This window comes from Struthio camelus, chromosome 1 (assembly GCF_040807025.1).
Source record: "Struthio camelus isolate bStrCam1 chromosome 1, bStrCam1.hap1, whole genome shotgun sequence".
Taxonomy (NCBI): domain Eukaryota; kingdom Metazoa; phylum Chordata; class Aves; order Struthioniformes; family Struthionidae; genus Struthio; species Struthio camelus.
This window is the reverse complement of record NC_090942.1, coordinates 191440156-191466581: the sequence shown is the minus strand read 5'-3', so window position 1 is coordinate 191466581 and position 26426 is coordinate 191440156. Positions and strand designations below refer to the sequence as shown.

At 42.2% G+C, this 26426-nt stretch overlaps 1 protein-coding gene across 7 annotated transcripts; it reads left to right on the top strand.

Moving 5' to 3' along the window:
• Positions 1–501: 501 nt before the first annotated feature.
• On the top strand, positions 502–24797 carry RUBCNL (rubicon like autophagy enhancer). Of its 7 annotated transcripts, none has more exons than XM_068929793.1 (16): positions 521–652; positions 1508–1612; positions 3809–3929; positions 6718–7395; positions 12581–12666; positions 15695–15902; positions 16733–16837; positions 18141–18183; positions 18550–18685; positions 19084–19229; positions 20059–20123; positions 21096–21334; positions 22158–22219; positions 23500–23653; positions 23782–23872; positions 24337–24797. In XM_068929793.1, exons 2-16 carry the CDS (start codon positions 1541–1543, stop codon positions 24447–24449), a joined length of 2319 nt encoding a protein of 772 aa, XP_068785894.1. In that variant the 5' UTR covers positions 521–652; positions 1508–1540; the 3' UTR covers positions 24450–24797. The 7 variants fall into 7 exon arrangements, with proteins under 7 accessions (XP_068785895.1, XP_068785897.1, XP_068785894.1 ...); XM_068929798.1 differs by having other exon boundaries at positions 525–652; positions 1498–1612; XM_009682099.2 differs by lacking the exon at positions 521–652 and adding an exon at positions 853–1421 and having other exon boundaries at positions 1498–1612.
• Positions 24798–26426: the final 1629 nt, after the last annotated feature.

Sequence of the window (26426 nt, the reverse complement as noted above, 5' to 3'; positions counted from 1 at the left end):
AGCCCTGAGCCGACGTTAAGAAAACGGACCCGAGACGCCACTCTCGCAAACGTGGTTTCTCAATCCCTTCCCGAAGCTAAGTGAAAACGGATCTTTCTGTCATTTCTGCCGATCCTTGAGCGGAGCCGCCGGTGTTAGGCGCGCCCCCCTATTTTCCAAAATTTTCCCGAGCCGTCAGCCCCGTCCTTCCGCTGCCGAGAGGGCTGGGTTGGCGCAGCTGCTTTGCCAGAGAGAGAGAAGAGAAAGCCGAGGGGAAAATTATCGCTACGGATTCCCTAGCCTCGCGTGGGGATTTGATAAGTTCCTCGCTGCCAGGCCGGGCTCGGGGGAGAGAATTTTGTTTATTTATTTTTGAAAGGTGAAATGGAGCTGCGGCAACCGGCCTCACTGAGGCAACTCGCTACCACAGCGGCCGGGGGGGGGGGGAGGGAGGGGGGCAGGCGGGCGGGGCCTCCCCGGCCCCTCCCTGCGGGTGGGCCGCCGCCACCTGCGGCCGGGGCGGGGCGGGGCGGCGGGCGCGGCCCGTGAGGAGGCAGCGGGTGGGGCGGCGCTGCCCGGCCTCGGCGCTCCCCTCCCACACAGCGGGCGCGCAGGAGCCTCCGCCGCCGCCACTCGGCGCTGGGGCGGTGGCGGGAGCGGCGCTGGCTGTCCGGTAGGGAGGGTCGGAGGGGTCCTGGCGGACCCGGGCCGGGGGCGGGGGGGAGGCGAGGCGAGTACTTGGCCGTTGGCGTTGAGACGGGAGCGGAGCGCGTGGCGCAGCGGGCGCGGCGCCGCCGCGGAGGGGAGGGAGCGCGGGCAGCTCGGGGGCTGGCTCAGGTGAGACGAGGAAGAGGGGCGGCGGGGGAGGAGAAATCCCAAATAAACGAGAAGAGGAGGAAAAAAGGAAAAAAACCCGCCTCGCGGGCGCGTCGGAGCGCGCGTTGGAGGGCGCGAGGGAAGCGTGAGCCGTTGGGTGCCTCCGCGCCTCTCAGCCCGCGCGAGCTCTGGGGGAAACGCTTTCCAGGAAACGCCGCGTTTGGAAGTTAAACGCTTCCACATGAAGAGCTGACTTGCTTTGTAGGAAAGGGCTGCGGACCCTTTCGAGGGCAAAGAGAAAATTCCTCTTTTCTGTTCGTTGTCGGTGCAGCTCGCCGGCTTTGTATGGCGTGAAGCGGAGAGGGCAAAGCGGCGTACGGGCAGCCTTTTTTTTTATAAAACAACAACAAAAGTACAAGAATGCTATTATGACTAAGTCTTCTCTATCTTTCCCCTCTTTTATAATAAAACTGCTGGCTGCGACGGACTAAGCAATGTTTTTGGATGTCTGCGGTAGGAGCTTGTGTTTTGTCGAGTTTCGTGAACTCTCTGAACTACTATCTGTCTAATACAGCTTTTCGTTTTTGCTGCCCTCTGCACAAAGTCAACATCAAAAACGTTTTGGCGTAAGCTTTAGTTTAGTGTCTGCAAAACACGTGGAAAATCGCGGTTAATTCGGTAATCACTGTAATTCTTTCTCAGTTTCTTCCAGGTAGTTCACAAAAAAGATGAATGTTTTCCCATCATGTCTCTCCAAGCTGTAACTGTAGCTAGCTACGCCCGAACGGAAGTCTTCAAACACTCCAGTTTTAAAAAGGTAAAGCAAAGCAATAATTTAAAAACTCTCTCAGTGTTTTCATTAGCTGGGGACACTTCCCCCCTCCCCAGATTTATATGGTGCTTAAATAGCAGTGATTGTGGTAAATACTATATTTTAAGAAATAGCAGTTTTGTTGTGGAGTTGAGCTTTGCAGATACAGTCCCAATATTAGAAAAAGAATGGCTCATTTTTGCTGTGAAAAATGTGAAACTGTTTGTCAGCCCTTCTTACTAGTTACGGCGGTGTGTTGCAGTACACTTCAGGCCTCTCTATTTTCTTATTTTCTGATAAGCACTCTAATTACCTTTTTACTTGGGGAAAAGCTTCTTCAATATTTAATTATCAATCTGCAATATTATTTAAATGGTAGTATTATTAAAATAAATGGAAATCTTTTATCAAAGTTCTCGGAATATCAGTTGCTTATGGTAAGATCTAAGAGATGAAGGGGTTGTTTAAAAAAATACTATCTAAAAAAATATTTATACTTACTAATGAAGGGTTTGTGTTCAGTGTGGTGTGGGGCAGCTATGATACTGAGAACAGAGTCAATTAACTGCTAATTAAAAAAATGTGTAAAGTAAGTTCTTAGCGAATTAGTTGATAAATAACTGAGTTCCTGTAAGAGTGGTTTTACCTAATAATCTTAACAATATGGTACTCATGTGTAGTAAAGTCTGCCTACACAATGTTTTTTCTGCATTAGAGGAGGAAAAAAAAGATGGTACCAAATCAGGTACTGGATGGAATATTTTTCTATGCTTTCATGTAATTAAACACTAAGTATTTGCAATACAGCCTGTTCTTTCTGTTGTGAAACATTATTGTTGAATTAAAAGGGAAATTCTTGGGGTTTTGCTTTGGGAACTTCTGCTTTCCGTGAGCCTGAAGGGAATTTGGGCTGAGTCTGATCTCTGAGTCACTTAACCCTCCTACTGGACCACAGGGGGAATTGGAGGTGAAGAGGAAGCTAGAGGGCTGGGGAGGGCTTCCCCTGGTATCTGCAATATGCTCTGCACATCCATGGGGCTGTGGAAAGGGAGCAGGAGACAAAAACTTGACCTGTGCATGGGACTTGTGACCTTTGGGAGACCTGTTGCTGTGCTGGTGTGAGTACATCTTGCTTCCTTGTTGGAATTAGCCCCTCGGTATAGACATTAAACTGCTTACCCTATTTCAGCTTATGCTGATTTGACAAGGCAATAAATCCAGCTTTGGGCTGTAAATACTGAATCAGAAGTGTCATAACCACACAAAGTAAAGTGCTGATCTAGTATAAACGCACTCAGCCAGCCAGTTCGAATGCGTCCAAAATTTTTGTCAGCTTAGCCTGACAGGCTGTATGCCAGATGGAGTATTATCTTCTTGTGTCACGTCTCACTTTATACTGAATCAAGCATATTACTGAAATAAACTGTACATACTATGTTATATCAAAATAGGCAGGTATGGTTATGTGGCCGTGTTTGATCCCAGCCCATATGCTGCTGGGAGATGGGGCGGCACATGGATCAGGTAGGTGATGCTTGGGGAGTCAGGGCCTTATTTATATATTTACTTCATAGCTTGTACGTGTGTAAACAGGCCCTTCCTTCCCACTACAAATTGGCAACTCCTTGAATTATTTTCAAACTTGTTATTGCTGTTTGGACAAATACGTAACCATCTGAGTTCAGCACTTTAACGTGCATAAGACAAATGCACAATTTCATTTAAATCAGCCAGTGCTTGTGACAGGTGAGTCGAGCATATACCTGAGCAGGTATTTGCAATCTCTGTTCAAAGAAACCATACTTCTGAAAAATAAGTAAAATTGAATGGTTGCCTTGATAGTTAAGTCTTGAGAGGAAACAATCTGTCTTATCAGATTGTAGCTAGTTTTGTAACTAAATATTCAGGATGAGAACCAGTAGTGGGCTTGGGCTCTGAAATGCTGCCTTTCATCATCTGCCTTTGAGTAAAATGCAGAGTTAAGGTGCCAAAGTTCATTGTATAATACGTGCCCCTAGGGAGCTTTCCAAACAGTCAGGGAGGCGTTTAGGAAATCCAAGCTCTGACAGGGGTTGGTGACTATCAGCAGCCTGTTAAGTGTTTTTCTGCAGACAGCAATGGGGTGGGTATGAGATGGGGGTACCATCATCACAGCATTGTTGTCATATAACCAAATTGTCCGCCTGCGTGTTCTTATTTTAGTTAAATCAGGAAAGCTATAAGGAGACTCTTACAGAGACGGTGTATTCTTCAAATCCCTCGGTGTATACTCCAGCGAGGATTAGCTGTCTTGCTCCGACACCTCAGATCTCAGTTCTGTCAGGTATGCTGTTTTATTCTAAAATGTCTCCCTCTAGGGACCTTTACTGGTGCTAGTAGCAGTGGTAAAGGCTTTTGATAGTTGTGTTTTAAACAAATGAATTCTGATTGGAGAGGAAACCTTATTTGTTGGCTTTTAAGATGGGACAACATCAAAGTATATTGTAGCGTTTGAAAGTACAGTTCTTTGCTTTTTAAAGGGTAATCCGGCTGTTTTAGTTATGCCAGCGTTTTTAGCGCTCAGGTAGAACACTTGAACTGCTCTGATGATTCTTGGGAGGTTGTTTTAAGTCCTTACTCATTCAAGAACTCTGTTGTTAGATTTTTAACAAAGTACTGGAGTTACTTATCTGAGTGTCAGTTGCAAAACTGAACTTGAGATTTTTAAATTGAACTAACGTATTTCTGGTAATGACTTAACTTTTTTTTCCAGGCTTGTCAGTGCAGAAACCTGAGATAAACTTTTAAAACTTGATTGTAGCTGATTTAAGAGAGAAGAACAAATATTTGTCAGAGTAAATCACTATGGTTATGTGGTTTGTGCTAGAGAGGCCCGTGATGTTGGAGTGGTGGAGATGAAGGATGAGGAGAGACAGTAAGGCTCTCGGGTCGGGTTTTGCAATAGGAGAGCAGAACGGAAGAGGAGTTAAAGGCAGCAAGACTAAACGTGACTACACAGAAAAGATAATGTTTTTGGCCCAGGCTAAGTTGTGTTTGTGTGATTGAAACCTCTGATAATTATCAGATTGCTTTCTTTTCCTGGAAAGATTTTTTTTTTTTTTTTAAAGTCAGATAGCTTTAACTTCTCATTTCTGCTCTTATGCTATAGTGATTGGCTATACTGGCAAGGTATTCCTAGTGCAGAGCCTGTCTTGCAAACACCAGCCAAGCAAAAGTGCGGTTTTGCTGCTACTTCTGCATCCCTGCTAGAGTCTTGTCCTGATCAAAGGCAGGTGGCTGGTCCTATTCACTGTCATAGATGAACTGTTCAGCTCGTTTTGACCTGACTTTGCTGTGGAGTTTATCACTAGTAACTCTCGCACCATAGCTTCTATGTGATGTTCTCAGTGCTTGGATGTGCGGTGTTTCTTTTTTTTTTGTTTTTCCTGCTTTCTCTTCATGAGAAGTGTTCTTTATAGGCTTGCTCTTCCAAAGTCTATGGGTTTTGGTTTGGAAGCCTTCATTAGTAAACTTTATCTACCATGGAGTTTGAGTGCATGCTGGCAGGTGAGTGGCTTGTGAAGAGGTTAGTTGTTTTGCATTGAGATAGTCCAAGGAGAACAACCTCCGGGCAAAGTCTGCTGTCTGCAGGACTTGCTGCTTTTTCCGCAGCGGTATTTAACATTCCTCGTGGTCCCAAGTAGTTGATCTTTGCCCTGGAAATGAATCTTCTTGTTTGTATCTATTCTTAGAATTTTACAATCGACTTATCTTCTCTTTTTTTGTCATGATATGGTTGATAGTTTCTTGTTGAAATTACCAACCTCATGTCTAACCTCTTCATTGTGTGGATAATGGCACTTTCTATGAGGCTTTTTGTTGAAGGCATAGGACTTTGATTTATTCTTGAATAGCTACCGATGGCAGTGTACACTTTCACATCACACTTCCATTGTCATGTTTGTCATAGCAGGCAGTTTTTCCATTTTCTCTTGAACTCCAGTTTTGCAGGAGATTACTTAGGGCTGTGGCAGTAGTACTTTGATTCCTTCAGAGGCTTTTTAATGAACTCACTCTGGCTGATTTTCTTTGTGGGTTCATGTAAATGTTGCCGCTGCTCTGACTAATGAACCAAAGGTTACTTTGGCCTTTTGCACATGAGGAGCAAGTGTTTCACTGAAACCTGTAAGCATGTGACCTCTTTTTTTTTACCTTTTCTTACTAAGGGTACGCTTTTTTCTTCCTGCTGTTCTGATCCTCTGCGTGTCTTGCAATAATTTCTTTTCTATCTCCGCTTCAGTGTAAGAACTGGAATGCCTGTTGCTTTTCTTAAAAGCTGCACAAGCTTTAAGCCTGCATAACTTACTAAATAATGCCAGGAGACTTCCTTAGTTAACTACTTTGGTTATAGAATTTTGTAGTTCACAAACTTCATCAGTCACTGACAGTGCCTTTGGCATACAGGTTTCCAGCTTTTTTGTTGCGTTGGTCTGTTGTGAAGCATGTACGGTTATCTTCCAGAAATAACTGTTGTGGGCTGTAGATGTTGCAGAATTTTAGTAGTTCCGGGGGATAAATGAAATACCAATGTAATTCCAGCAAGCTTTTTCTGGAGAACTTCCTAAACCTTAATGCTTACTGCTATGAGTTCAATCCTTTTTCAACAGCCTGTGATTCACCAGAAAGGATATGGAGTTGACGAGTAGGAATTAGAAGTGGGTTTGTTTTTTCAAGTGACCTTTTCTCTTGTTGGCAGTAGAACCGAAACATGAAGATGGTAAATAGCAGGGCTGTAATAGTTATTTACATTGTTCCTTCTCTGGTTTTGTAGAACAATAATGTTTTCGAGCACGTTAACAACCAGCCACCGTTAAAGTCTTAACTGATTGTATGTATTTGGCTAGAAGCAGCCTACTCTACTGTTGATTTATTACCTATGACCCTATCAATGACAGAATTGCTTCCTGATTGTAGAAAGCACGATCTAGTTGGGAGAAGTGGGAGAGTGGTGATTGAGTTCTTCCTTTTCTTCTCAGCTATGTCAAAAATGAAAATTGCGTTTTATTCATGTTGTAAATTAATGCCTTTTTAAAAATTATTTCTTAACTTGCTGATTTCTTTCTTCTTAACAGATGACTACTCAAGGCCAGCAGTGATCGGACATGCGGGAAGTTTTGGATCGTACCCAGATAGCGCTGAAGCTATCAAAGACATTCTTGTGTCTGTTCTAAATGGATCTGGTGTGAAGCCCTCTTTGCTGTCAGAGCAGACCACGATGCAGAGAACTGAACGTCCAGACAGTGACCTGGAGCGGTGGGAAGAGAGTAGTGATGGGGATAACAATGATGACAGCGATAGCGATTCCGCTCATCACAGTGCTGCTTATACACAAACAGACATAAGGTTTACAAGGCATCGAGTCTGTTGGGACAATAGACAGTGCGATTCCTCTAAATCTTTGCTGGATTCTTTCTTTTGCCCACGTTATTCTGACAGGGATCCCGCTACCTCCTCCTTGAATGGTTTCTCTTTTTCAGAAGTATCCCCTCTGAAGCGGGACTGCTTTACCCAAGTGACCTTAACAGGAGGCACGGTCACATCAGCTGTTGTGCATGGTGGAAAAGAACATCAAAAATCTTACAGTCCCCCTGAACGAGACTTGGCTTTTACAAGTTTTCTCCCAGATTCAACTGTTAGCAAGCCAGTAGATCCATTAAAATACCCAGGTGCTTTGGAGCCTGCACCTGTCAGCAATGGTGACTGCAGTTCTCCATGTGGGTTTTCGCAGTTGGAGCCATCAGATCAACCAGGTAACTTTGCATTTGCAGGCCCATTGTTTTTTTTAAATTTCTGTCCTAGGAATGGAAGGACTGCTGTAATTGAGATTGGCCTTGTTTATGGGGATTGCAAACACGGATGAGAGGAAAGAAAGAACTCTCAAAATGGAGGCAGGTGTTAGTGAAAGAGGAGGCTTTCTAGCTTGGAATTTTTTTTCGGTCTCTTATCACAGGAGTGCTTCTTTAGAAGTGGCCCTATGGTAAAATGTGAAAATTACTGAGCTGTGATCAGTGCGGATCATCCAGCAGATAAGGCACTTTATCTTGTTCTCGCAGTTACTCTCATTTTGAAAATAGATAGCAAAGATCTTAGTTTGGTAGTGATTCAGTGATGTGTACTGGCTTCTCCACCCATCTGCTGTTTAACGTGAGCTGGAGGTAGGAGACTCCCTTGATTCCGATTTTGGGTTAACATCCGTTCTTGTTATGGCTAAACCAGCTTGTAGAGCTGAACTATCTTTCCTCCTGCTTCACATCCCCTTTTCACATGCACCAGCTATTACTCTCAGAGATATGTGACCTCTTTGGATGCAGATCAGAATCCTTTTTATTCCTCCTCTGCCCGCTTTGGAGCGTGCTGATACTGCATCCAGTGGGGGTTGTCCGTGAAGAGGCACAGATAAAAGCTGCTAGCAGTGTGTGTCTCTGCTGTGCTGTCTTGGGTTCCTCTTGTTCCCACGGTGGCATGGAGGCCTCTGTGGCATGGGGCCTCACAGGAATGGGCTCAGGCTGTTTGATCAGGGTTACACTAGAACTCAGCCCCCCAGCTCCAAAGCTGGAAAGCAGAGGAGCAAACCTGGCCTCGGGGCAGTGCCTGTGTAATGGTGAGATGTGTCAGCCTTCCCGGGCTTCAGATGAGGGCTGCAGCTGCTTAGCTGGAGCAGCAGAAGACTCCTCTTGTGTTTAGTACCCAGCATTATTATTAGCATCCTGTGCTACAGTGAGATGAAGCATTTCTATTTTATTTTTATAAATAATTGTATGTGTATCTGATCTAATCTTGCTAGATAGCGAGCCCCAGGAAGATGGTGCAGCTGAGACCTGATTCTCTGCTGGATGGAAGACAGGTGGGAGGCAGCAGTCAGCCTGCCTTTGTATTATAAATAAAAAGCCTAAAGGGTATTTTATCTCTCTTTGATTAATAGTAATCAGGGACCTAACGGTGACACTGTTAAGCTCCATTTCCAAGGTCTGGTACCACCTGGCTATTCACTCAAAGCACATCTAATGTCTCAGTCTACAGTGAAATCTCAAATAGGCACATGCCATTGCAGGATGAGAGGCTTGTAGTAGGGGCTTTTAAATAACTTTAGGTTTTTAATGAATAAAGCTTTAATAAATATTAAAATAACAAAATAACATTTCAGTTTTAATTCTCAATTAAATTTTAATTTTTGGTAATTAAAATTTTGAAGTACTTTAATTTAGCTTTATTATCTTTTAATAACTTTCTAAATAATAGAGCAGGGACTTTTTAGTAACTTGGTCTTCTAGGGTAGGCTGTTGCCAACAGGTATGGCAAAGACTGTGGATGTTTGCTTCTGCTGGATACTTTTTGTGCTGTTCCGGGCATGATAGATTTGAAAGGTGCCCAGCAGAGGTGCGGGGAGAAGCAAACCACACCCTGTGGTTGGAGCTGGGTTCAGCCAGTTAAGCGGGTTTAGGTAGCTCAGTCGGGAACACCCAGCCAAGTCTGTAAATGTCAGCAGGGACCGTGAGGCACGTGTTTAAGAATAGAGAAGTCGTGACGCAATTTTCTGACGTAAGTGGGATGTGTCTCAAGTTTCTGTGAGGTGATGTTTTTGCTTCTCTGAAAGGTGATCACAGCAATAAGGCTAGAGGTAGCCTGGTGACTGAAAGTAGTGTCCTTGTTTTCACTACCTGGAAAGTAATCCTTACAGGAGCTGAGGTCCTGTTATACATTGTGCTCTGTCTGCATCAAACTTGGATTTCTTTTCTGTGCAACTTAGAAAATTCTGCATTCAGCCATTCACTGTTACTTTCAGCCATTTAAATCCCAGGTGCAAGAGAAAGAGGGCAGGGAAAGCAAATGGGAAACTGAAAAAGAAGAATTAAAATGCGTAATTTGAGGGTAGGAATTGCACGGGCATACCTTCTGATTGCCCTTCCCTTCCATTGCTGTTTCAAAGGAGATGGTGAATCCTCACTTTCTCATACATTGATTGCAAAGGGCTGGAGATATGCGAGGGATGCACAAAGTGAGGGTAATGATGACTTAAATCAAAATAAATCACTTTTTCCGTGGGATTTAGTAAGGGAGTTACTTCTGCTGATCCTATGAGAGTCCTTTTGGGACTTGTCCCTTTTTCATACCCCATGCAGCTGCAGCCCATGCAGCTTTCTGAAAAAGTCTCCGTCTTTCCTAACAAGGAGTCTGTGGCCAAATTTGTTTTTTTTCTGGGGGCCTTTTGGCTGGTGTGTCACTGGCACTTCGCAGCACTAGTTCTTCCTTTCTTCCTTTCAACCTTTGTGTGCGTCAAGGCTGTTTCCTCCTGTGGCTCCTAGGAGGACTCTTTTGTAAACCTCAGCAGCCTCTGGGCCATGGTGCCCAGGAAAAGAAGGGCAAATGGGTTATTTTGTCACGTGCAGAGCTGCATCCTGTTACTGGACGTGCTGAGCTCCTTCCCATGGACTGCTGTCCTCTGCAAATCTCTTCAATATCCTCCATTTATCACGAAACTTCTCGAAAGGGAGTAAACATTTTAGAGTAGTAATTGTTCAGTTAAGTTTCATAGTAAAACTTTGACTCCACTAAAACCTATCTGCAGTGATAAATGCTGTTTTGTTTCTTGTATGGATCTGTATCTCATCTTTTTTTTTTCCTGCTTTTTTTTCTCCTAGTTGTCCTAATGAGATTGCTTCAGTATGGAAACACACATTTTTTAATAGAAAAATGAGGAAAGCAGAGTAATAGCTGCCTTTTGTGAGATTCCCTGAGCAATAAATAAGATGTCTCATTAAGGCTCCCCTTCAGAGTCCTCATTCTTTTAGATTTTTGTCTCTCTCTCTAGCTTTTCTTCTGCTCTTGTCTTGTCTAAATTCATGTCCTCTACCTTTTTTCCTTTTCATGTTTTTGAAGAAATATTCTTCCAACTCTGCATCTTACCCTCATTTACATTATTCAGTATCTTTAGCGACATTATCCAGTATCTTTAGCTTCCTTCTTTTTTTTCCCCCTCTCTCCTAAATTCTGTATGGTACCCAGATGTCCCACAGTGCAAAACTTTGCTTTCATGTAAAACAAAACTAAATTTTGTTTAGAAGTGCGAAACCAGAATTGTTATTGTTCCTCTTTACACTTGTTTTAGTAAAATGTGGAAGTGGGGTGCAAAAGGTAAGCAAGAGAGAAAGCTGCTGTCTGATTTCAAAACGATAGTTAACATCAGCCTTACCAGTTTGCTGGACTGATGTTTTAAAGATAAAAAGGAATTATTTGACTCATTTCCTTATTTCTACTCTTCTGTATACAGAGCCCCAGTTGTCTCTTATCTTAACTGATAAGAATGCAAGCATTTATCAAGCTGCTAGTCTATAGCAGTACTTACAACTCCCCACGCACTGTTTATCCAGTAAGATGGCTCATCAAATAGATATTAAAATAACCTAATTGGATAGTGACTTTGTACTGTTTTCAAAACTCGGACCATCAGCCTGGTATTTGGATCTTCCCTTTTTCCCTCCTCAGTAAACACAGTTTATTAACACTTTTGTAAAGAATTGTAACTACTTATTAAGTCTAATTTGCTGCACTCTAGTCACGGTACTGACTTAGCAGCCTGACTTCACTAATGCTTAGGGCAGCGTAACAAGGTTTACTGCAGTATAAAGAATCCAAAGTAGTCGCGAGAGTACTATGTCCTTTATTCTTCATAAATTATTCTTGTGTTTTGTGGGTCCTCTTTTCTAAGATTTTCAGACAGAAATTCAGCTTCGGTAATTTTTTCAGAAAGAGTCTTTGAAAAGCCTGTTATCTGAAAGGGCATTAAAAGGCTTGTATGGTAGTAACGTTCGGATAGGATAGTTTTTTATACTGTAAGCATCAACACAGACCGCCTCCTAACGACCTTGTTGGCAAAATAGAAATTCGTCTCTAGAAGAAAAGGGATGTAGTAAACAAACATCAGTTAATGTGAAAAACTGGAGTCATTGCTCAGTATCTCCTTAGTATTGTACACTCGCGGACGAAATATTATCTTCATTCTTACAGCAGAACTCTTGTAGTAGTGAATGTGACTGATTTGAATAAAAATGTAGGGTGTGAGCCTATGCTGTCAGTTTTCTGTGAAAGAAGAATGTGACTGTTCATTTTATATATAGGAAACAATCTGTGGTACAGCTTAAACCTGCAAAAAACCAGATGTTCTCTGCTTCACAGTAAAAAGTGCTTAATAGGAAAAGAGATTAGTTTTTATTTCACATATTCCTCATGCTCATCAACAACTGCCAGGAAACTAAAAGCTTGGGAAGCAGAGTACTGCAGTCAGTACATCTGCTCCACCTAGATTTATTACGATGCAATAGGTGTTGCGTTTTAAAAAAAAAAAAAAAGGGGGGGGGGAGGGGGGAATTTCTTGAGGTATGGAAACATAACAGCAAAGTTTTCCTGAACTTGCTGTGGTCACACAATACTAGCAGTGATTTGGTGACTCTAGTAGGACCAGGACGTGTTGAGATGGGTTGCACTGGGCCGGGACGTGTTGAGATGGGTTGCGCTGGGTGAGGCCCCCTTCCTCTTCCAGGGGTTAGGACTGAAAGGAGAGCAGCGAGCAGGTTGGTGGGCTGTGCGCAAAAGGAGCTGAAGGAGCGTGTCCAGCTGCAGCCTCTTGCCTCGAGCCTGGGAGGAGGGAAGAGGGCTGGCCTTGGAAGTGTGGTGGCACTGCCACTGAGCAGCATTTAAACTGGGCTATCCTAGCAATTGATACCTGTGCTTCAGGTTGCCAAGGTATAAAGGCCAACTTGTTTCTTGCATTTCTGTCGTCTTCTCCTTTCACCAGTTCACTTTCACTACTCCGTCCAACCCCAGCTGTGGTCAGTTCTGGGAAAGAAAGTTTGCTTTAGTTCTCTGCAGATCGCCCTGCACACATCTTGGGAAGTGCAGATGAAGAAATAACTAATAAAGCTCATGTTATACCCACAGGGTCTGCTTCACCTTTGAACATAAGTGCTATTCCCTTGAATCGTTCCTTGCCGGATATATTTGTACTTCCAGAAGATGTGGAGAAGGTAAGGCCATCAAACAAATTGTTTTCATGTTTTTTTTCCTCATTTTACTTAAAATAAAGCATGAGGAGATGTTCTCAATAATTACTGTCATTTGTTACTAAATCTGCATAGACGCTCTTTTGTCTGGTTGGCTTTAGGGGGAGGAAAATAGGTGATGGAAAAACTAATCTTTAAAAATGTTGTGTTTTCCCCTGTTCCTCTCTCTTTGAGTGAAGATCCCTTCAACCTAAAACACCAATTTTTTTCATTTGTTTTTACTTTGCATGGTAATTAAATACTTAGAATTATGTTAAAATAATTGCAAGATTTTAGAACGCTTAAATATTTCCCTTTTCATTCCAGCATTTTCTCAGAAATATTTCTTGAAACCAAGCTATGCCGCAGTTACGTGCGCATGGACAGGGTTTGCCTTATGCTTTTTACTGTGAGGAAACGGGGCAGAAGTTGACTTCTTTATGTGTGCTTATGATGAGCTTGTAAAATTGCTTTAAAAAAATTACAAAGCAAATGGCAAGCACAGAAATTATGACATCTACAGTAATTTAAGGCAGTCTCTAATGGCTTCTAAATTGCATATGGGTTTCAAATGTATTTAGGTGTGTTGCCAGATAGGCAGCTCATTTGAGCCTAAAAATAGAGATGAAGATGGCAAAATAGTGGTATAGCATATAACTGTGCTAAATTAGTCCTCGATGTCTCTTTTCATGATGGCAAAAGAAGGGTTAATGCTGTAATTAACCATTGCAATAAATAGGATTTAATGCAAAAGGACTTTAAAGGACTTTTTTGCAGCTCTGTGAATGTGGAAGCATCACATCATGGGCCCAAGAGGTGATCTTCTTTGTGCAGAGCACTACTTTTATTGGAGAGGCAAGTTCTGTGTTTGATTCAAAGCTCTCAGTGTCCTTCAGCTGCATTTAAAAAAAATAGGGAACTTCAGAACTCGCTTTTCATGTTACTTTGTGTGTTAGGCCTTTCAGAAAGGAGGTAACACTTCTCCATCTGTAATATGGCAACCAAAAGTGAGGTAACTTGCTCTGTCACCAAGCGACCGCTGAGTAGATGCCTGGATTAGAAACTGTGGTCTGAGAGTCACTGAGCAAGGCAAGATGATGTCAGCCGCTTCTATGCAGATGGGGTGGGGGCTGGTGTGATTACAGGTGGAAAAACTACAAAAAGCTCTGTCACCCTGAGTAGGGCTGCTGGAAAATAACATTCTTAAGCTGTGGAATAATCTCTGGTTGAAACTGGGAAAAGCTTAGCAGACCAAAACTCTGCACGCAGTGTTAGCGAGTTAGGGTTGCACTCCTGTGCCAGGAAGGAGAAGGTCCGGATGATCTAGAGGGGCTTTTTGCTGTGATGTGAGTAGGAGGGGAAGAGAAATGAGATGAAGGTGGGTGTCACAGCTGAGGTGAGACCTTCCTGGGATGGCAGATTCCCAGTGGGAGGCAGAGGTGAAAGCTGAGGGAGATGTACCCTGTTTTAAGTTACTCAAATAGGATCTTGTGCCATCTTCTTGCAACATGGCTGCCTCAGGTGTGCTTGTCACTACTTTTATCAGCGGGATGTGCTGGCATGCTGTGCTCTCGCACTAACTTGGGGTTAACTGCTGCCACACAGGCTCTTTGAACCCTCAAAGTAGGGGTTTGCTTCTTCCAGCTCCCCAAAGGAAAAAGGCTGTATAATTCTTTCCTTTGTTAATGGTGTGTCCTGACGTTTCCTGAAAGTCATCACTGGGGAAATTGTTAAACAAGCAAGCAATGTTAATCAGTGTTAGGCATAAGACAAAAGTCTCTTCAGCCACCCACATGGACTTGTGGGCCTTCTAATACTGAGACAACTCTCTTTTAAATGCAGTAGACAACTAGAAAGCAGAACAGATATCTACTGCGCTGCTTAAGTTGTAGCTCTTTCTAAACACTGATGTTTTTTTCTTAATGCTTCCTGTGCGGATTGTATGGGATGTCGCAAATGCTGACAGGAGTGGTACAATCTTTTGAGCATAAGGCTACTTTAAAATTAATTATTCTGCACTCAGAATTTGTAGCCTTAGGTACTTCCAGGTTATTTCAGACAGAGGTTTAGCTTTGCACAGTGCAAATCTGCACAGTTGAGGCATGGGAGGAGGGTATCCTCGGCCTCTCTGAGTGCGCTTCCGCCTGAGTGCACCTACCCCCAGTGACCCATCCACTTTTGAGCTGAGCCTGGGGTGGGAACCCATGCCCAGGGCAGCAGCAGTGGGGCACTCAGGGGAAATGACAGTGACGTTGAGGCAGAGAGCCCAAAGGTTGTCCAAGTATGTCGGCCCTGGGAGTGGCTTTACAAGTTCCTTTGTCCTGCCTGGAGGACCCAGGCAGGCAAGATTGTAAGGGACACCATGGAGGGGGTTGTTTGTGGCATGGAAATGCCACAGTGAAGCTTTGAAACAACTACCTTTTATTTAAGGCAGTGCAAACACCTTAGCCTTGAGTTGACCATGTAAGCTCTCCTGCTGCGTGTTCCTACATAGTGGTATCAGCTCACCAGCTCGACTCTTAACGTGCAAAAGTACTTTACTAGCTTTTGTACTACTCACTCCCTTAAGATCTGCAGTCCCATTAAAACTTGCTACTTCTGGCCTCATCCAAGTTAGCGTGCGTGCAAAATGCTTGTACACAACTGACTTTTAACTAAATCCTATTACATATGTTATGGATTAACACATGCATACTAAAAATACAGTGTGACTAGAAGGCTACATCCCTAAAATGCATGCCTATTTGTCAGTTAGGCATGTGATCAAGTTTCTTTTTAATCTAATAAATGGAGAAGGTAAAAGCAAATTGCGTATTTTAGTCAAGAGTGAGACAGATAATTGTCTGGGCAGTTGCCTTTTACTTATTGTCTCTGAATTACCTTTTTTTTTTTTTTTGGTGCTTAAAGGAAAAGCTGAATAGTCTTACGTGTTCATTTCTTGAGATGAAGTAGGATGGAAAAAAAATTGAGCTGTGTACTAATGCGCATTTTAATTTTGTGTTTAATTTCACAGGAGAACGCGCACTTCTTTGTTGCAGATATGATTATAGCATCCCTGGAAAAGATGAAATGTAATATCCTAAGGCAACAGTCAGAGTCCTGGGGTCTGGAGGAAACCAGTGGACCGGATGGCAGCTATCACACTGATTTGGAGTTATCTTCCTATCCAGGAGTAAAGAAGTCAGATTCTTCTGTTGCCTCTTCAGACAGTGGTTATGAAGGCAAGTTACTTAGTCTGTAATGCAACCTTTTCTGCCAGCCTTCACCTTTTGTCATTGTGCAAGAAAACACCAAAAGAATTTGGGTGTTTCCTGGAACCAGATTCCCTTCTTCGAGTCTCACAACACCCAATCAAAGCAGAGTTCCCTAAGGATCATTATTCCACAGATGAAGTTACCTGTGGGTCAGATGCTATCTTTTGAGTATTCACAGCTGTGTTTCATTTACTGTAACTTTTTTAATCTTATCTTCTGTTTTTCGTATTAAAGTGACATGCCAAGCACAACTCTCCATAGAGCACACCTGCAATTGGTTAGTTTTCTCTGGTGTTTACGTCCTCTTTTGTGGGATTTGAAGTCCAGCTCTTTCCTTCCTCTGCAGTGTGCAGATCAGGCTGTACAGTTGATCTGAATGAAATTGCCCAGAATAGTTGAGCGCATGCAATTTGAGGCAGGATAACAAAGGCTTCTGGCACTAGAATGCTTGTTTTGGCACGTGCATTTTTAAATGGAGTTCAGTGTAAAGTATAAGACAAATCTTAGTGATGACATCTAAATGACATAACTCCTGGAGAAAATCAATAATGTGCTTGCATGTAAGAAAGAGACTGCTTTTTATACCGAATACTTTTGTATGAGTCTCTGGAAGCTTCACCCTCAAACCAGTGCTTGAGGCATTTGCTATATGACAGACTCCCCAGCATGGGCTTCCAGTGTGTGTAAAAGTTGCTCTGTAAGTAGAAGCTGTAAGTTAAAGAAAAGTGACAAATATAACTGCAACTACTCTGGAGACACTGGAGAAGTTGTAGTGGTGCCTTGTTTACTCTGGACAGGCTGTGCTCTGCTGAATGTCAGCTCCTCAGTACATCTACCATCACATCACGAGGTTGCCAGATTTCCATGCCACAGTGACTCAGATGATGAGTATGTAATTATTGGTAAGACTTTAAAATTTTAATTACAGAACAGCCTTATTGTTCAGCTGAATCTGTTGTGTCACTTGGAAAATTTACTGACATAGCAGGCATTTTCACAGCAGAAATGACATGACAGAATAGAAAGAGCTGCATATGTATGACTGTTAGAACGCATGTGAAACCCCAGAGTTGTACAGGATTTCCTTTCCACAAATAAATCCTAGCTTACAGGCTAGAATTGTATTTAAGGAAGGCAATTCATGTGGGTGAGCAAAGTGTGAAACTTGCACCTAAGTTACAGCCTCAGCCAGTTAGAGCAGCATTGTTTGAAATAATTTAGGACAGTACATTTTTACTTCTGAGTTAAACAAGTTAAACGATTTCTTAAGCTTTGTCCTGTACTGTAGGACTGGGGTGCACTGTCTGTCTCTGTCTCCTTGCAGTCTCTAGTGCTTTACTTCTCAGGGGATCCTGAGTTTCTCTAATTACCTTCTGGGTTTTGCATATACAAAAATATAAATCCTTAGAGATGGCCTGGGCAGCATTTAACTTCCATCCTATTTTTTCCTATTAAGGGTATTTTTTTTTTTGTTGTTCCCTTTGGTTTTGTAGAGATTCACCTCCTTTTTCCCTAAACTCTGAATGGGGAACTGACTCACAAAGCAATTGCAGTAGCAAGAGTTATTTTGACATGTGTGAGTGGGGAAGCGTTTGTCTTCAGAACAATATACTTGGTATACTCCTTGCGTATACCAAACACAATGAAATCGGTGTAAACACCTTGTCTGCATAAGCATTTTTGTAAATATAAACATAATGGAGATGTGTGTGCTTTGATTCCATTCATCTCACCTGCTACTAGCTTTTTTCCTAGCGTTAAGTGATATGTTTGTGATTGCTGTCTCAAAATACTTGTCAGTGTCCAAAAACAATTAATGTGCGCTCCATCGATTCCATACATTAACGTTCATGTCCAGTTCCTTCTATCATGGGCCTTTTGGGTGGGCTTGGAGTAGCAAGTACTTAGTTTCTATTTGTGGATTCTCCTCCTCTCAAAGGGAGGCTGATGGTGATGATTTGATGCATAGCTGTTGGGGAGTACTCTTCACCTGTACAAGTCGGAGCTCTGCAAAGGAGATCAGACTTCTTATCCCTGTTTTACAGCCAGGGCTGAAGTTATTTCCCACAACCAACGAGAGTGTTCTGAAGACGAATGTATTTTGACACCACAGTAACACAGGAGATAGATATAAAACAGTGCTGAGTAACAGAAGCTTTTTTTCTTAGATAACTTTCTTCTTGGTAACTTTCTCTTTTACTACAGAACTCGAAGACCTTGAAAATCTGTCCGTCTCTCCAGATGAAAGGTAATGCTGTATGTCTTCATATAATAGCGCAGCGGCACTGCCTTTTCTGCTGAACCAGCTTTCTAATGCCCCTTCCTTCTGGGGCAGGGAAAGATGTGGGAGGGGTAAATTTGGTGCTCCTAGGGAAGGGGAAGGAATGCTGCTTGATGGCAAATGTCCTTGTGGTACTTGGCTTAGCGTGGCATTCCCGTGGTTCTTGAGCCTTGCTGCCAGGTGCTGGCTCTGGCTCTGTGAGGGCTGGGGTGTATCAAGGCAATGGAATAGGAATAAAAGAATGGGAAAAGGCTTTTCAGGGATGCAGAGGAGGTAGTGGAGCTGCTGATGACATGCTGCTGTTCTTCACCATCTTTACTGCTTAACTTTCAGATCATCTTTTGAACCAGGCTGTAATTCTGCTGAAGCAACAGCTCAGGAGCTGTACAGAGCTTTCAGAAAATGCTGGTTGCAGAGAGAAGAAGCTGCAGTTCAACTATCTGGTTGCCTGAGCTCATCTAACCAGATTGTGAGTCCAAGCAGAAAACAGCAGGGTCTTTATTTGGTTCCCCAAATAATCATTGTCTCTTTCCAGCTGCTTCACTATTATGGAAAGGGGGAAGCTGCGTAAGAAAAGTACAAACAGGGCACTCACAGATTATTAACTTGTTTTAAAGACATTTTTGAAAATATATTCTCTGTTTATCAATTTTCAGTATATTTAAGATATTAGGCAGTTGTGCACAAACCGGGATGTACTTCAGTAGTTTCTCTTGGGCCTGATAATGAGGGAATTAAACCAAGGCGGGCTACGTGCAGGTGAGGACTGAACTACGGAATGCTGGAGTGTAAAGGGAAGTGTTTCATAGCATTTAGCATATGTCCAACCGATGAGCTGTTCATCTACATAAGTTTCTTTCTTGAAAGGCTGTGCTGAAAGAAGAGATTCCAAGAGAGCTGGAGTCCAGTTTGAATCTGGCTGAAGAAATAAAGATTATATCCAAATTAAGAGGATCTTCTGGCTGGGCCCCACCAAGATCTCAGATTATATTTAGTATTCACCCTTCAGTCAAGTAAGTCTAAGGGATTTGAGCGCTCTCATGAGGACAGCATGGGACTTGTCCAAAACCTACAAAGGAGCATGGGTAACTTAACAGACACAAACTGGGGTTGAGCTAATACTGCAGAAGGTTGCACTGCATCTGTCACCACATCCACTAGAAAGTGGATGGCATCTTTTTTTCCTCTGTTGGCACGTCCTAATTAACATGGCACGCGCCCTTTTAGATAGTACACATACTTTTTGGTGGTTACGATAGCGCAGTGTTCAGCTGGACTCCCAAGAATTCCATTTTGCAAGATTTCTTTTGAGAATATTTGTAACAGTGTCCCCACTTCTCTGCTGACACTTTATGCACAGTAAGTTTTCAGTAAGAGGGAGGAAAACGGGTCGTGTTTGATCTCACTCCGCTAGAAGTTCTGTTAAATGCACAAAGTAGGGAAATAGGATAATTCCCTGTGTTGCAAGCCCGGTTGCTTTCTCAGTTACAGCATATTCAGGCAGGTGTGCTTGTTTTTCCCTTTTCATTGATGTTGGTGATTTCTTAAGAAGCGGGAAATAATTTAAGTTCTTGTAAAGAGCTGTCTTTAGAAGCAGTAATGGATGACACATGTTCCATGGAATTGTTAGACACCCACTGAAATACTTTCAGATCATCTTTTAGAAGCCCCCCACAGGGCTTGCCTTATATAACCTCTTCTTCCAGAACCCCCTTCCTTATATGGGGAAGGAGGAGTCAACTTTCAGGATGGAAATATCCACTGGTGCCGGAGTAGGTGACTTGTAGTTTGGGAGAATGTGTTTTGGGTAGTGAGAAGTAACTGTTTGTCTTATGTACATAGGAGAGATGCTGTGGTAGCTGCCCAGAACTTTACATGTGTTGGTTGTGGAACCCCGATAGAAAGCAGTAAGTATTGCAAAGCAAAAAGTAAAAACAAAACCCCCACAACTAGTAACCAGACTGTAATCTTTGCCTGCATGGATGTATGACAACTGTAAAATCTATCTGAACTAGGATGAAAATATCATTATTGGATGTGCCTGTAATAAAGTGGGCAGTAGGAGGATGTTATCGCTGCCTGGAATTGCTCATTACAGACAGAATATGTGATAGATACCCTTCTTACACAGAGTAAAAATTAGTGACTGTCAACAACAAAACAGGAAGTGCTTTTAAAAAAAGCTAAAGCTTCCAGGCTGCAAAATCCTATTTTTACATTTTCCATGGTTTTTTTTTCTTTTTGGTCTTTTTTTTTTTAGTATGTAATTCCTGGCATGTGTCAACTTACACAACAATCTTTTTTAAAAAAATCTTTAACAGGAAGCTTATGGAATGAGTGGCTCTGTTCTTTTGAGGTTGTCTTTTAAAATTTTTTGTCTTTCAGTCTTCGTTACAAAATGAAGGCTTTCAAATCTTGTTCTGTCTGCCAGCAAAGAGCGGCATTTGTGATGGCTGTAAAATATCAGCAATCTGTGGTGGCACATTAACTAAAGCAAACCAAAACTATATACAAACTTTATGCAAAACAATACAAAATACGAAAAAGTATTATATAAATGTAATACCAAGATTAGTTCCTTTTTCCATTTGTTAGACGTGGGTCTTTTTTGCAGGTAAGGCAACAATGGTTGCCTGCAATCTCATGATGATGAGGATAATCTGTTCTGTTTGATAAATATGGCAATGAGGAAAGCTTCCTGTTCTGAGTACAAATCCTGTCCATGTGTTTACCACAATAATACAAAATCCCTGCTTTAATTAAAAAAAAAATCATTGCCCCTTGCTCCCAGTAGATTTGAATTATTTGGAGTGAGTAGACATACAGAAAAGAGGTACAATCCCATAGGCATTCACACTTTCACTGTTATCTACTTGCAGAATATATCAGGAGACTCCGCTATTGTGATTACCTGGGGAAATACTTTTGTGACTGTTGCCACAGCTATGCCCAGTCTTGCATTCCTGCCCGAATACTGATGAAATGGGACTTCAAAAAATACTACGTGTGCAACTTCGCCAAACACCTACTGGACAGCATATGGCACCACCCAATTTTCAATGTGTCATGTATCAACGCAGCCCTCTATACAAAAACAAAAGAAATGGACAGGGTGAGGGTAAGTGGGGCCTCTCTTATTGGGAAATTGTGGGTCTGAGGCTTTTGGGGAAAAACTCTTCAGGGCAGGTTGTGCTTTGCCCTGTGCCTATGGGAAGGGGGCACAGTTGACTTCTTTGTGTTTTGCCTTGTTCCGTCACCGTTTCTGGGGCCTGCCCTTTCCCCTCAGAGGAAGAGGGAGGAGGGAGAGGTTTCCAGGCTATGCCAGAGGTCTCATTCCGCTGTTGTCTTTGGAAGATGTTTCTTTATTGATTTCTAGATTGAGTTCGTTGGGGAGCTGGACTCCTATAGTAAATAGTTATCTCTGCTAAGCAACTGGCTGTTGGAAAGCTCCAGAAAATTTGAATGACTTCTTATTTTTGTGGGCCATTAGAAAAAACACCCGTGGCTCATCTAAAGGCTTTACCTCCCCCACCTCCGTGCGCCTTGAGGAAGGGGGCTTTGCAGCAGATTACAAGGCTGCTGTGCACTCCCCTCTCTTGGCTGAGGCTTCCGCATACCGAGATTGTTACTTGTTCTTACGAAGGTTTGGATCTAGCATCTTGCTTGGTGCGCTGACATGGAGCAATTTGTAGCATTGGGATTTGCTTCCTTTGTCAGTGAATAAAAGTAGCCTTTGCGTTCCTAGGCCTTTGGTGACAATCCATTTGTTTAACTCTCTGCTGAGTGAGAAGTTCCTATTTTTAGGTTGTGGCTGATGCCCTGACAAAGGGTTGCTGACTCAAATGGTGGTGTTCTGCACTCCTAATAGTGGTGTTCCTTCTGGATAAATACAGCTGTTTTTCATTTAAAAATTGTTTTTTTTCCTTCCCTTCATCCTTTAGGAGACACAAGAACAGCTCTTTCATTTAAAGAAACTATTGAAAACCTGCAGGTTTGGTGAAAGGTATGGACCATGATTATACACAAAGAACTGGTTATAAAGCATATGAGGTGCTTAGAAAGCCACCTTTTCTAGAGGCATTTGAATACAGTTTTTAACAAGCTAATCTGGTCATCAGAAAAAATTCTGATAACAGAGCTTCCTTCTATTGCACCGCAAATACCAAGCGTGAAGAATAGCTTCTATGTGGTAGCTTAATGTTCCTTTTAACATCCACAGACATTTGATTGTAAATGTTGGGTTTTTTTTTAATTGAAGATACATTTTCTCGCACTTTGTCCCTCTTAGGTTGATTGCTAGTTCTTAAAAGGCCAGAGATATTTATGTCCATCTCTGAGATGATTTATCTGAAGAAATAACAGAGGTGTTCCATGTGAATTTAAAGATTTCCTCTATAAATCTGCCATTGGCTTAACTGAGTTTATTTCATAAGCCTATTAAAATGAAAGTAATAACCAAAAGTGCGGAATATCAGGTAGAAGTTTAGAAAATGTAAAGCCAGCCTCATTTATTGCTGCAAATTAAAGACTTTGATATTCACCTGCCCAAGCCGTGGGCATAACTAGTGGTTAGACATGTGAGTGATAAAACTTTCACCCTAGAATTGGTGACGTTTTTTAAATCAAGAAAACAAGCTAAATAAGCTTTAAAAGCAGGGTATGTTCTCTCTCCAACATGGACCTCTTGAAGGAAAGAACCAATTAAGCGTTGACCAAAATTGAATACATATATATTTTAATGATCCCCTCCTCCCACCCACCTGTGATTCCATTATAGATAAAAGCATTAAGATCCTCACTGTACCTTCTACACTGATTGCATGTGCAAAGTTGTGACGGTGTTTTCAGTGTTCACCCCCTCAGTGTGAACACCATTTCACCTAAAAGTTGTTTTGGAGGATAAAAACCCTGAAAGATCTTTTACCAAAAATAAATAACCCTAGCTTGTTATATTAGACTATTGCCCAGGAGTTAACCTACTCTTTCTGGGGTAGGAGAGAGCCCTTTACATCTCATTTGAGAACTGCTGAGACATGCATGTGGCAACTCCAGTGCCCAAGTAATGCACACTTAAAGTAGACTTTTTATTCTAAACCCTAAACCCTTTAGTTTTTGTTAATGCCAGCTAAAATTGCTAGTAAAGGTGAGGCAGGATTTAGCAGGATCTTCTTTATATGACTCACGGGTGACTATAGAAGTGAGAGGCTTATTCTTCAAATATGTTTGCAAGAAACATATTTTCTTGTAACTGGATCTGGATTTTCTTTCTCATTTTCTCCACAGGGTACTGAAAGATTTTGAACAGGTCCCAAGCCATCTGACAGAGGAGCTGCACCTCTTCTCACTGGATGACCTGGTGAAGATCAAACGAGGGCAGTTACTGCCCCTTCTTAAAGATATTCTGAAGAGCTCCACCTCTCATGTGGATGGTTGTGAGGTAAGGATGTGCCAGGACTCTCTAACAGTGTGAAAAATATCCCTACTGCCATTTCCAAATACGTATACATACATACATACATATATGTATGCAAAAACTTACAAGTAAATCTCTCTTTGTTCTTGCAGCTCTGTCAAGCAAAGGGGTTTATCTGTGAATTCTGTCAGAGTGCGGATCTAGTCTTTCCGTTTCAGATTGCCAAATGCAAAAGATGCGCAGGTATGTTCCAGACCAAACTTTTTTCCTCTTCGCTGGGGGATGTTGGCATGCCAAACCATTTGGGCCTATTTTTGGAAAGCACTGAGAATATGCTTTACTGAAAGCACACGTATCTGAAGTCTGTGGTGGCTATCTTGCATCAGTGAATTCAGAAAGCCAAAATATGGACTTGTGTGAACATAATTATGGCTGCAGAGGGCGGCTATATTTTTGGGTCTACGCTTGAGAGAGAGCCTGGGACAGCACTATATTGCTGCTATGTCAGATCTTCTTGGCATTCAGTGGAATGCGGGGAGTCTTTCCAAAATGTTTAGCCATAGTTATTACAATGATTATTGTTCTCCTGGTCTTGTGCTGCTTTTGTTTACTTTTATACTTGGATAAACTAGATAGAACATCCTGCAAGGAATGCACCTATTGATTCAGTTTTTCCTGAATGTAAAACTGCTTGTTTGTGTAAACAGAGTGCAAAACATGCTTTCACAAAGCATGTTTCAAGTCTGGAGGCTGCCCCAAATGTCTGCGGATTGCAACTCGGAGGAAGCTTTCAGAAACTCCCTCATTTGTGCCTCTGTGAAACCGGATTCCTTCTGCGATGACTGTGGATTTCAGAAGATACTTAAAGCTAAATCTTTAGGTGCCTGACTATGAATTAGATAATGTTGTTTTAGACATTATTTTTAATGAACGTCTTATTTAAAAAAGAAAAAAAACTTTGATATTATCCTTGAAACAGTTAATATCCCCTAAAACAGTTTCACCTTACCTGGTGACAGAAAGACTCGATGTTATTTCTGCGAGCAGCATTTTGCTGCTATGTTTTGTCCTGTATGTAGTATTTTTTATATATTTTTCAATGTAAAAATGGTTCCTACCTGTAACTCTGCATATAATGTATAGATAGTAAATAAGTTTTGGAGATTCTTACCTGCGTCAGACTTCAGAAATAGAAAAAGTGATAAAATATGAAATCATTCGCTCCTAAGACTCTGGAATAGGAAAAGCTCGTCTGTAAGCTTGCTGTAAATGCTGATCTGAGATTCTGTTCTGGCAAACACTCCTGTGAAATGGTAACTTGTAGGTTTGTCTTTTAAAAAGAAGTATGTAACAGCTCTATAGAAATATCTTTCCAGACCTCTTTCCAGCAATATGAGGAAAGGTAGTGGGCAAGCAGGAGAAATACTCCTTTCTAGCTCCACCCTCTCATCTGGAGTATTCTGAATCCTTGCTTGAAGAGAAAGGTAACGTATGGGAAGCTGAAAGCTGCTTTCCTTCCCAACACCACTGGTTACCTCTATACTTGAGAGAGAACCTGGAACAGTGTTATGTTGCTGCTAAGATGGATCTTAGTGCTATTCATTGGAAATGCTGGGAGTCTTTCCAAACCTTTCGTAGGCAGGGAAGCACCTCATTCCTTCAGAAAATTTAGAGCAACTGCTTGAATCTGTGAAACAATTTTTCTGTTTCTGTGCCACCTCTGAAATACTAATGAACAGAGAAACCTAAAAACCTGGAAGCACGTACTAAAGTTGCTTGCTCCCCAAAAGGATGTTCTTAACATTTTGAATTTGTTGTTCTTGTTTTGGCCTTTGTTCTTCATCTTCATACCTGCTAGCTCCAGCTGTTAGGAAGGGAAAACCAGCTGTCTGTAACTGGTATCTGTGAATTTCACCTCCAAGCTAACTCTCACAGTACTAGCGAGCTCACTAAGTGTTTCACTTAGCTTTTTTTTTCCTCCGTGGATGAAAACAGCTTAACTACTTATTGCTTAGAAGCAAGGTTATAATCTTTCTCAGCATCACCAAACGGATAGTGACGTAGGCGAGACGTGATGAGAAAAGGCCTGCTTATGTGGTGGCTGACTGTGTTTAATATTAGGCAGGAGTAAATTCTCATTCCTGCTCCTGGGTGTACAGCTAGCTGAATCACATGAAAGGCCTTGCTGTAGAGATTTGTTGCTCATGAAGGAGCTCGCTTGAGTAATCCTTCTGTGGGTTAACCTGCAGGGCAACTTACTACATCTTTTTCATTATTCACAAAGTTAAAGAGCTGATCTGGTTTCTGGCTGTGCCTTTCACAAATGTTCAAGTCTCATTAAACACTAGTGATGCAGAGGTATGCAGGAGGGGGAGGTCAGAGTTTTGTGTGTCAGGTATTGATACTTGCATCCACTCAGTTCAGTCCAGGTCTCCACAGAGCCTCCACAGCTTCTCCTGACTAATCATTGCCAAGTATCACAATCTGAACTCAGCATTTCCTCGTCAGTCGAATACAAGAGAAGACCTTGGATGAATTTGAGTAGCTTCAGGAAATCGGAAGATACAAAAGCATTGCTGTAATACAAGTAAAACTAGTTAAAATGTCCTGCTGCTGAAGCTAAAGCGAGAAAGGATAAGTTCTAGGGTGTAAATGCGTTAGTCACAGGTTGGAAGAGGTTGGAAGGAATAACAGGGGCTGCCATCTGCTGCCTTTCAGGAAGGAGAGCATTAGGCTTCGAGGAAGGTCATGTCAAAAGCTTATTTTTGTGTGCTGGATCAGCACAAGATACCACAGG